This window comes from Lithobates pipiens, unplaced genomic scaffold (assembly GCF_037356315.1).
Source record: "Lithobates pipiens isolate NorthernLeopardFrog02 unplaced genomic scaffold, aLitPip1_a1.2 Scaffold_8, whole genome shotgun sequence".
Lineage (NCBI taxonomy): Eukaryota > Metazoa > Chordata > Amphibia > Anura > Ranidae > Lithobates > Lithobates pipiens.
Window position 1 is genome coordinate 149,207,983 of NW_027507903.1, and position 12,010 is coordinate 149,219,992.

General features: G+C 40.8%; 1 protein-coding gene across 1 annotated transcript in view; it reads right to left on the bottom strand.

The window, feature by feature from the left end:
• The window catches only part of ITIH5 (inter-alpha-trypsin inhibitor heavy chain 5), a 119,334-nt gene that overhangs the window by 78,787 nt on the left and 28,537 nt on the right, over window positions 1-12,010 (bottom strand). The window contains exons 3-5 of the mRNA XM_077470637.1: window positions 11,843-12,006; window positions 8,295-8,393; window positions 6,348-6,589 (exon numbers count right to left, since the gene is read on the bottom strand). Of these exons, the coding sequence (XP_077326763.1) occupies window positions 6,348-6,589; window positions 8,295-8,393; window positions 11,843-12,006 (505 nt within the window). The remainder of the gene's footprint in view (window positions 1-6,347; window positions 6,590-8,294; window positions 8,394-11,842; window positions 12,007-12,010) is intronic.

The following is a 12,010-nucleotide window of genomic DNA, read 5'->3' on the forward strand; positions in this document are numbered from 1 at the left end:
AGAGAAGGGCGAGACAACGTATTAAAGACCATTATGTTAAGCCAGGAAACCATAAGGCAGGGCACCCCCACGATACTCATGTCTATAGATGCTGAAAAGGCATTTGACAGGGTTAGCTGGGGGTTCCTATTTGAAGTATTGGAACGATATGGAATAGGGGAGAGGATGAGAGGCTGGATAGAAGCGTTGTACACTCAACCTAAAGCGAAAATTAGAATAAACGGGGCCCTGTCCTGCCCCCTGGAATTGTGCAACGGGACAAGACAGGGCTGCCCGCTTTCCCCACTATTATTCATATTGTCATTAGAACCCCTCATGTCGGCAATTAGGAAGAATCAAAATATCCATGGAATACGAGTTGAAGGCAGGGAATACAAGGCCGCTGCTTTTGCAGATGACCTCCTGCTTTATATCTCTAGCCCTGAAACCTCCATACCGGCGATTACGGAAGAACTGTTAAAATTTGGGGAAGTCTCAAATTTTAAGGTTAATGCAACCAAATCTGAAATCTTAAACTTAAATATACCAGCAGAAGAACAGAGAATTCTCCAAGCTAAATTCCCTTTTAGGTGGTGTAGGAGGGAGCTAGTCTATTTGGGAATAAGGTTGACGGCAGCGTTGGGCGATCTGTTCGAGGTCAATTATATCCCCTTATTAAATAAAATTAAACAGCAACTGGATAAGATCCAATATAAAGCGCTATCATGGATAGGGAGAATAAACGTAGTTAAAATGTTTATTCTACCAATGTTTATATACACATGCCAAATGGTCCCCATACTGTTACCACAGGGCTATTTAAATAAATTAAGAACTATGATTAAAAGATTCATATGGAAAAAAAAAGCTGCGAGGGTGGCTCTTAATATCCTGACAAGAAGCAAAGGTAGAGGAGGGTTAGCAATGCCCGATTTTAAAAGATACTATGAGGCTATAGCAATTTCTCGAATCACAGATTGGATACACAATAAAAAGGGGAAGGACTGGGTGGAACTAGAAATAAAGTTGAGTAGAAGGGAATTAGGGGGGATAATATGGATACCTGCAAAATATAGAGAACTAGGGAATAGCACAAATTTACTGACAAGAGGTTTATTTTGAATTTGGGACACAATAAATAAGAGACATAACTGGGAACACAACTCACCACTAATCCCACTACTGGACACTAAATTTTTTTTACCAGGTCAAGAGGAACACATATATTATAGTAGCTGGGCTAAAAAAGACAATATTAAGCTACAGGATGTTATGGAAGGGAATAGGTTGTGCACATATGAGGAAATTATAGGGAAGTGGGGACACAAGCCACTAGACAAATGGAGATATTCACAGCTGCACTATTTTACTCAGTCTTTAACACAACCACTACGGGGTAAGGAGCACCTAAGACCACTAGAGAAGTTGGTAGAGAACTGCCATTGCCTGGTAAAAAGGATCTCAAAAATATATGAGATCCTAACAGATGTAGGTGAGCAAAAGTACCCCCCATATCTGGAGAAGTGGGAAAGGGAAATTGGATCTTTAGATAACGACCTCCATAGAAATAGGATTATTAGACGGACCTACTCGGTAGCTAAAGATTCACAAACTAGAGAGATGTCATATAAACTTTTAACAAGGTGGTATATAACCCCACAGCAAGGAAATAAAATTAGGAGTGAGACCCCCTCAACGTGTTGGAGAGGCTGTCCAGTGGTGGGTACTTTTGCTCATCTATGGTGGGAATGTCCCAAGATCCAGCTTTTCTGGGAGAAAATTATAAAAGCGATTTTGGAAATAACAGGAGAAGGGATTAGGAGAGACCCCTGGGTATGTTTATTCCACGACCCGGAAAAAGGAGAGAGAGAGTATGCGCAGTCTCTGGTCCCTGGTTTATTGAACTCTGCCAAGGCTCTGATACCGAGAAGGTGGAGGAATCCCGACCCTCCATTCATGAAAGAGTGGGTAGAAAGATTAGAAAGTATACGAAAGATTGAGGAGACAATGTTTAAATTGGACAATTTGGAAGAGAGATATCAGAATAAATGGCGACCCTGGATACAATTTCGAAAATCTGAAAGCTATTTGAACTTGCTTGAATGTTAGGAAAACTCTCTGGGTAAGGACCGAGTGAGGGGGGGAGGGGGGCGGGTGTGGTATAAGGATGAGTATTTGTAAAGAAATGTTGATGTTTTGATTACTATGCTGAATAGTTTATATTTGTAAAGCTTGAAAAATTTGGAAAATAAAGAATAAATAAAAAAAAAAAAAAGAAATCACCAGATCCAAGATGCCAAGGATACAAGATAAGGGATCCAGAGATAAATTCAATTAGAAAGCACTACAGGGGTATTTGTCCAGCTATGTCCCAAGCAACTGTATATAACAAAAATAAAACCCTTAGTGGAAGTAACCTGTTGCATCATAGAAAACAATGGTAGGGTAGGGGAAAGACAAAAATTGGAAGGAAAATGTTGATCTGACACTGTTTGCCTTAATTGCAAGTAATAGAAATACATCTGCTGGGGAGACCACATTTGGCTTGTAGAGTAGAGAAAGGCATCAAACAGTGTTTGGTCTTGTCAAGCACTTGGGAGTTCATTCATTTAATTGGCCAGAATATTAATTTATTCTGGCCATTGAAATGAATAAATGCTCAAGTGCTAAATACTACATGTTAACACATGCTTAGGCACATTTTGTTGTTTCTTTAGCCAAAATTCTCCTCTCTTAAAGGCACAAGTGATGTTTATTTTGTGCCTTTAAATGCTCCTGCCTGAAAACTCCTGTAAGCACGTATGTGCGCATAGACACATGGGCGAACATAGAAGGGTGTTTAAAGGTAGGAAAAAATGTCAAACACCTGTAAAACAGGCATTTTGGAGCTCAAGTGTAAATGAGGCCGTCATGTTGAAAGTTAGGGCATTTGCTTGCAGAGTGGCAGATAATAGGTTAATTAATCCTGTGAGGTTGCCATTAGAGTTAGCCAATAATCGGTGTCTATTCCCTTTTCAGACGCTGGCCTGCTGGAAGTCAGAAGAGCAAATGGTTGTCTTTACAGACAATGGGTAAAAAGGAAAAGTTTTGCATCTTTCAGTGATCCGGTTATCATACAAGAAAAAAAGGTGCTTTTAGTCCTAAATACCAATGTGAGATAAGAGAAGGTGCTGACAATTGTAATAAGCTAGATGGCTGCTCCTTAGTAAAAGTAGAAATAGAAACTTTGGGTGGTACAGCAACATGTGTCGTGGGAGCCTGCACTCATACAGGATATTTGTTTAGGGAAGGATTTTCTACAGTTTAAGAAACTCCAGGAGAGTAAGACCTACTAACATACTTCCCTACCTGCTGCACCATTGGTCCAATCCTGTAGCTGTCCCCTACTGGGCATGACCACTGATCTCTCAGTTCTTGGGTCTGTTCTGAGCAGGGAGTGGTGAATGTCAATCTTTCTGCTCTGCCCCTCCAGCACCCACTGGACTGCCAGACAGGAGAGGGTGGGAGCGGCTGGCTCAGGCTCTCAGAGGCATGTAATTCATATGGGTGGATCTCGACATTATTGTTGGGATCTCTCTAGATTTTGGAACGGTGCTGTAATGTCATCCGAAAGTGGACTTTAGCCCGCTGTTGGCTGATTCTAGGTCACAGAAGAGTTTGTGTAAGCAAATTTTAATTGATGAATAAAGGTGGGCAGGAGCCCTTGAATGCACAATTTACAGCAAACTTAGGCGTGCCATAGACGGTTTGAATCTCTAAGATTCAAAGTGTATGTGGGCAGGCTGAATATACCAAGCTCATTGATCGATTAACTTGGGTACAACCAGCCTGCTGGACTTACTGGGGGGAGTCCCCTGGCTGTCAGCACTGTCTGTGTTGATGGGGAAATTGTGCAAATTTTTTTTCCTACAAAGAAATCTGCACCGTCTATGACCTGCATAAGTCCTTGAAAACTCTGCATTTGAAATTGAATTCCCACACACTACATTTAAAGACAGATATGTTGCAATATATTACATTTCTGCTTTTGGGTTTAGATATTGATTGAGGATATATTTAAGCACTTAAATTAAACTGGTTTCTTAAAGAATGCTACCAAGTTAAAGCAGAACTAAACCCATCAATTTAAAGTGGTTGTAAATCCCCCTGAGACATTTTTACATATAGGTAAGCCTATAATAAGGCTTACCTATATGTACTGAAAATATCTCCTAACGTGCGCTGTTTAGGAGATATTTACCTTGTAGTGCATCGTTGAGCTCATCGCGCATGCTCAGTGAAGAAACAGCCCTCCGTGCCATTTCTCCCCCAGTGTGTGCCATGACTGGCGGCTCTCGCATGCATGACCGGCCAGTCACAGAGGCAGAGGCAGTGGCCCCGGAAGAAAAAGGGACGAAGATGGATGCCTCCACCAGCAGGGACGCTGCAGACATGGCAGGCTTTGTTTGCAGGTAAGTGCCACATAATGGGCTAGTATGTGATGCATACTAGCCCAGTATGCTTTTACTTTGCAAGGGATTAAAGAGGAATTAAAACCTATGAGGGTTTACTTCTTCTTTAACCGTTTCCCAAAACAGATAGTTTTCTTTCATGGCATGCCTTCTATCACAGTTGCTTGTGCTGTAAACCGAACTGTCAAACTTGATCACATGTGTAGCACCATGGCGACTGCAGATCAAGCAGAGGCTAAGATGGCAGCTTCCTTGGCTATAAAATGATAAGTGCATTTAATTCCACTCTAAATGAACAATGCGTATGTGTAGCATGGGGTGTAATGCATTATATTTTGGGTAATATACTGTATATACAAATTCTGTATGTCTACAATAATATGATAGTAGCTAACAAACTCTCTGTCATATCTCCATTCCCATAGAAACATGATCATTTTAGGGATAATTCCAAATATAGGTGTTTTTTTATATTTTGAAAGTCAGGAAGTTCTTTAATATCAGGTGTTAATGGAGGAAATGATCTATTGTGTGACTTTCCAGAATAAACATATTTCTGACAAGCTCATGGATAGATGTTATTTCCTGAATTGTTAGTCATCAACAGCCCACACACTCATTTATTAATGAGGCATGCTTTATTAAAGGGAAACCCACGTTGGCTGTCCAGTGCAACTCCCCCCTGGCCTAGATTACTCCAACTGGTGTCTGAAATTAGGAGAATGGAGTATCTGACAGCCTCAGTACATGATTTGGTTCCCCAGTTCGATAAAATGTGGGAACCCTGGGATCGATCGGCTTATGGGGCCCCCCCTGCCGGTACATCCATCTGACTGCAGCTACCGACTGGGGCACTTTGTTGATGGCTACCTTCCCCCCCTTTCTCTACCCAGTCCTCCGGGTAACTTGTCCCCCCCCCCTCCCGGGGATTTACTATGCTGACCATGTGAATGTTCGGTTGTTTTGCCTTTTTCTTTTGGCCTCCGGCCTCTTGTTGATCGGAATAGTTTGTTTGATTTACATTAACTGTTTGTTATTTACAGTACGAGATATGGATACGCAGTTCACCTTTGTGCCTGCGTTTGTGGACATTTTTCTCTGTCTGTTGTAACTAATGTTTTTCACCATGATCTATATCTTTCTCTTTTACTGAATCTTTCAATGCACAAGTGTATTGTTTTTGCTTTGAAAATTAATAAAAATTACAATTATAAAAAAAAAGGGAAACCCACTGTTTATTTGCTGTCATTTGACAGGACACAATAATGGGTCAATTTTATTCAATAAAAAAAAAAAAAATCTAATTTTTAAATGAATACATGTTTTGTTTCATTGGACTCTATATACAATTTTTGTTTTACAAATGGTATGACAAAGAAATAGTCACGCACTATGGGTTAGCTTTGAGATTCAGCTTGTCTTCAGATTAAGCTTTTCGATAAGGGATGATTCAAATTCATTCACTAGTATGTATAAATTTCAGCTCAAGCTAATGAGTCCTGCAAAACCCAAACTTTAATTCAGTGAAGCAAAGGTACAGCCTGAAAACATGAACATGAAAGTTCAACCTTCAAAAGGAAGTGCAAAAATTAACATGAAATATTTTGTATACTTGAATAATTAAAATAAAATTGTATTAAAAATTTAATTTTTTCACTCCTTTCTAGAAAAGTGATGCACAAAATCTCTATACATTCCATATTTACATCTGGCGATTGTAGGCATATTGTGTTTAGCACCACACCCTACAATATGTAGTTTACTGATAATGCTGCAACTCTTTATTTTATCCCCCGATAGGAAGATTCTGATGTCATTCATGTGATGATGTCTTCCTGCATTAAAAATGATCCTAGATCCTTGTACCTTTGGGACATGACAGGTTAATTACATCCTTGTATGTAATCCATTACTCACCACTTTTACTTTTCTGCTTATTGTTTTGGAGTGGCAAAACCTCTAGGGCAGTGATTCCAGATGTCTCGAAAATATTGACCTCCACCAATAGGCGGCCTACTAACTGCTGTGGGCGGACACTGATTACATGCTCATACATTCCAAGGCGTCTTTGAAGAAGTTCCTCATACATAAGCAGAAAAATTGCTTTGTCTCTTCCAGGAATGAAGGCTGATGCATTAAATGTTTCCATTTCATTTTCTCTGCAAATAAACATGAAAACACAATGAAACTCAAGTTCCATGATTGAGATCATTAAAGCCCAACTTCAACCAAAACTTTTTTGACTAGAATGGAGAAGGGATACAACCTCTTTCAGGTTTTTTATTGCTGTCTATGTGTGTTGCAAAGTGTTGGAAAGAATTGTGTTAGAAAGAATTCTCCTTCTTCCTGTTGCATGAACCACTCAGGAAGTGGGGAGAATCTTCCTAATAGGGAACAGGTAAAAATTTACCAGAGGCCCTAACCCCCCTTCCCACTTTATAATATGATAATTAATCATGAGTGTCTCCATTAAAGAGATTTTGCTAATTTTCTGTCTTGATGACCACATAGGAAGTAAGAGAACGTTTTTCAAACAGGAGCTCAGCCAGCATTAAAACATTATTTGTAGCTAGAGCTATCTGGGAACATAGTACACAGAGGAGATACAAAAACATCCACAAGTTTCAAATTCCTCTTTCTTCAATATGGAATGGGCAACATCACAAATGTAATGCCGCCTACACACGATCGGATTATGCAGCGGATCAGAGTCCGCCGGACAATCTGCCTGTGTGTGGGCTCCAGCTGACTTTTTGTTCAACAAAAGTCTGGCAAACGTAGAAAGAAGTTTTGACTCAAAATTGTCCGCCAGTCTCGGCAGTCTGGCGGACAATCCTCCCGTCTGTGTGCTAGTCCGCCGGACTTTTAAAATGAACGGACTTGCATACACACAGAGTAAAGTCTGTTCATTTTGAATGTGGCTCCAGGTAGACGGAACTAGGGAAGGAAGTCTATGGCGCCGCCTCCATCGGTGAGATTGATACCTCGCAAGCCCCGTCACCTGGTATGGATTTAAAGGGGAACCCCTATGCCGAAAAACAGATGTGGGGGTCCCCCCAAAGTCCATAGCAGTCCCTTATCCGAGCATGCAGCCCAGCCGGTCAGGAAAGGGGGTGGAGAGGAGCTAGCGCCCCCCTCCTGAACCATACCAGGCCGCCGGAAAAGTCCAGTCGTGTGTGGGCAGGTCCGCTCATTCAGAAAGTCCGGCGGACCTCCGCTGGGTTGTCCGCTGGACTAAGTCCGCCGGATGGTTCGATCGTGTGTATGCGGCATCAGAAGAACTGTTTCTGGTGCCTACAGTAACCTACTTGCTTTTCATGCATGACGCTATATGGAAATTAAAGTTGCCCACCTGCCTAATGGGCATTCCTATTGGCCAATGAGGCAGTCCCTCATAGTGATAGACCAATACTAAAGTGTGTAAGGTAAGAGCAAGCAAGCAACCTTCACCACTATAACAGGAAGTGTCGGATAAGAGTGACCCATGATTTCAAACATAGCACTGGTAACTGCAAGTTGAAGGTATGGGCCTATATCCTTTACCTGTTAACAGGATTTTTCAGTGACCAAGTCACTCTTAGGCCTCATTCACACTGGCACTTGCGAACCTGCATGTACAGTACATGCATTTAGAGGACATTTCTAAAGGCATAATAAATGCAGGTGGCCATGGTGCCTTTAAACTGATAATTTATTTGCAGATAGATGTGGTCAGTGTAGCTGTGTCTAGGATCTGATAATAAATGCAGATAAATGCATGTTAAAGCAGCAAAACCTTCTTTAAAACAGGAACATCTAAACACAAAAAAAACTTCTCCCACGCTATTAATAACTCAAAATTCCCAGGTTACATTTTTTACTTACACCCTGTCGCCATTAATTTTCTCATAATCGTGTATATTATTGTCTCCAGTCTTCTTTCTCCATGTGACTTCACTGTAATATGTTTTGCCTCCAAGAATCCTGGAATTCATAAGATACCAATTTTACAATTTATAAAATAAGAGTGACTTATTCCACTGTAATGTGAGTTTCAAATAGCTCTGTATAAAGAGCATATCCAGACAACAATGAAAACCAATTAGTTAACTGTAGGGCATTGCTATCCAGCAAACTCCAAACCTTCATATACCATACATTCCAAAGGAGATCAGCTTTGTTTGGCAACCCAGGGGAGCAGTGACGTCACTCTACCCATCATGTGATGGTGCACTGACACAGGTGGCGGCAGGTCACATGCTCCTCCATCCTTGGAAGTGTCTATTTGCCAGTTTGTTCTATGAAGTGCATACTTTGTCACTGTGCCCTGCATAGGCAAGGTAACAGTATCTCATTAATTCAAAAGAATAAAATAAAATCTGTTTTGTTCGAATGTATATGGGATGCCCAGTATCATGTACCTGGTAGAAGAGCCTGACACAATGCAAAAAGCCTCTCTTACACCTCTACCACCTGGTAGAGCAGACATGAGGCACAGGAGTACAGAGTGGCACAAGTGCCTGTGGGTTTTTCTAGAAGCAAGGCTGAACAAATGCTCTGGATCAAGCAGGGGAAGACCGTCAGTAGATCATAGCGGAGCAGGAGTGCCAGATGGACAGCAGTGAGCAGAAGACAGGAGCAGGCTGGCACTGGTGACAGCAGACAGGTACAGGCTGAAAGCAGACGTGAGCAGACACCAGTGGAATATAGGCAGAGGCTTGCAGCAGGCAGTCCAGCAGCGATGGGGACAGAGGCAGAGTCAGACGAACCTGGTCATACAGGCGGGAGTGAAGTCCGGATACAGGCTGAGTCAGTAACAGATCTGTGGAGCAGCATCAAGGGGTATAGGCAGAAATAAAGTCAGAGGCAAGCTGGGGCAAGTGCTGGTGGAGTTTAGGAGCAGTCAAAGCAAGCTGGGTCAGTAACATTAGCCAGATGCAGAGAAACAGGTTGCAGGTATGTACAAGAACACTGTAGACAAAACAGCACTGAAACATAGCACAGGCTCAGTTTAAATAGCCCACTTGGCACTAATGTAGATGTGCACACATGTACACAAATATGCATGTGTATGCATGCATGAGCATGTGCACATTTTTTATGTACATGTAAAGGAATATGAATTAGCCTGAGTTTATGCACAGGAAGCTGTCCAGGACAGCCATTTTTTCTGCTAGTATGCCCTTCCTAACAGCCGGAAGTGCTGGATATTCTCACTGGCTGTGGAGGACAAAGGAGTTCAGTGGAAATGTAGGCAAGGTTAGTATATGGGATGCATGGGGGCTTTTCCTGGCATAGGAAAGGTGACAGTGTTTTTTTAAAGGAGGACTTTATAGTGCAAATGGTATTGCATATTAACATTTAGTGATTTGCCAAATATGTTATCAGCATTTGAAATCTGACATGCCATTTACATTATTGTTTATGACCTCACATACAGGGGACAAAAGTTAAATAAAGCGAGCCATGGCCATATACTTTAATATATCCGTTTTTTTTGTATGTGAGAAGCAGCAATATTTTTTTTCTTCAATAAACTATTAATGGTAGATTGTGCTGGTTGAAACGTAACAATGCCTATTATATGTACAGCACTTGGCTTGTTAATAATGTTGGGAAATAGCTATTTGCAGAGAATAAGAGGGGAACATATCATATGGTGCAGTATTAGTCACATTTCATTTATATACCTATACAGTATACAGCACATGTTAGTTTAGTCAAATACATATTTAAACATACAGGGTTTGGTAAAAAAAAGAAAAAGAAAAAGAGAACTAGCCCTTTTTTAAATGTCCCTCGCAATCATAATTTTGTCAATACACTTGAGACTTTGAAGTGTCATTCCACCAAAATATATATATATATATATATATATATATATATATATATATGTCAGTTTTTGGTAGATGCTAAAGAGGTAACAGTCTATTTTATCTATTAGGGTCTCTGGTACTGAGCCCTAATTTATTACATGTAATACATTCAAGAAACTGGTCACAAGGACACTATGAAGGTTGCCTTTGCTGACCTCTCATTCTGAAAATTCGAGTTGCCTGGATGCAATCCTGGCTCTCTGGTTTTAAATATACTGAGTCACTAACCCAGAGCAAATATGCATATAAGGGCTTCGGACTTCTATACTATTTTCCTAATTTACATAGTTACATAGTTACATAGTTAGTCAGGTTGAAAAAAGACGCAAGTCCATCCAGTTCAACCTTAAAAACAAATAAATAAAATAAAAAATAATCGTACAATCCAAATACCCAATTTTCTGCCCACAATTGATCCAGAGGAAGGCGAAAAAAAAAACCCCAGCATAGCATGCTCCAATTTGCTACAGCAGGGGAAAAAAATTCCTTCCTGATCCCCCAAGAGGCAATCGGATTTTCCCTGGATCAACTTTACCTATGTTAGTACCCAGTTATATTATGTACATTCAGGAAAGTATCCAGGCCTTTCTTAAAGCAATCTACTGAGCTGGCCAGAACCACCTCTGGCGGGAGTCTATTCCACATTTTCACAGCTCTAACTGTGAAGAAACCTTTCCGTACTTGAAGATGAAATCTCTTTTCCTCTAGACGTAAAGAGTGCCCCCTTGTCCTCTGGGTTGACCGTACAGAGAACAACTCAACACCAAGTTCACTATATGGACCCCTAATATATGTGAACATGTTGATCATATCCCCCCTTATTCTCCTCCTCTCAAGAGTGAATAAATTCAGTTCCTCTAATCTTTCCTCATAGCTGAGTTCCTTCATGCCTCTTATCAGTTTGGTTGCCCTTCTCTGCACTTTCTCCAGTTCCCCGATATCCTTTTTGAGAACTGGTGCCCAAAACTGAACTGCATATTCCAGGTGAGGTCTTACTAATGATTTGAACAGGGGCAAAATGATATCTCTCTCTCTGGAGTCCATACCTCTCTTAATACAAGAAAGGACTTTGCTCACTTTGGAAACAGCAGCTTGGCATTGCATGCTATTATTGAGCTTATGATCTACCAAAACCCCCAGATCCTTCTCCACTATGGATCCCCCCAGTTGTACTCCCCCTAGCATGTATGATGCATGCATATTCTTAGCCCCCAAGTGCATAACTTTACATTTATCAATTTGGATACTTGTTCTGAGTCACTGACTCAGAAAGTACTGAAGTCAATGAATGCATTAACCGGCCAGGCAACTAGCATCTTTAAATTAAGAAAATTAGCAATGACAGCCTATATATCCATTCCATTCTTTGATATCTAAATGTCTAGAAGGAATGGTTAATTTGACTCAAATGTGAAAATCTTTAATATCGTCCTGTAAACTTACTATAGTAAAAATGATCACTGACAAAAACTGCTACTACCTATTACATGTACATCTGGACACATAGCCATAGAATAAACTTCTCGATGAACAATCATTTTTTTTATAGGTACCTACATTGTGAAGTTGGAGACAAAAGCTGCTGCTGGAATCTGCATCTGGAATACAACATCTTTAGCTTCAGCTGCCCGATTCACCATGGTGCAGGACACAGCAGTAAATGCATAGCGTGATATAATGGTCGATTTCACAGTGAATTCAGAAACCAAGGGCTTGATTTCCTGG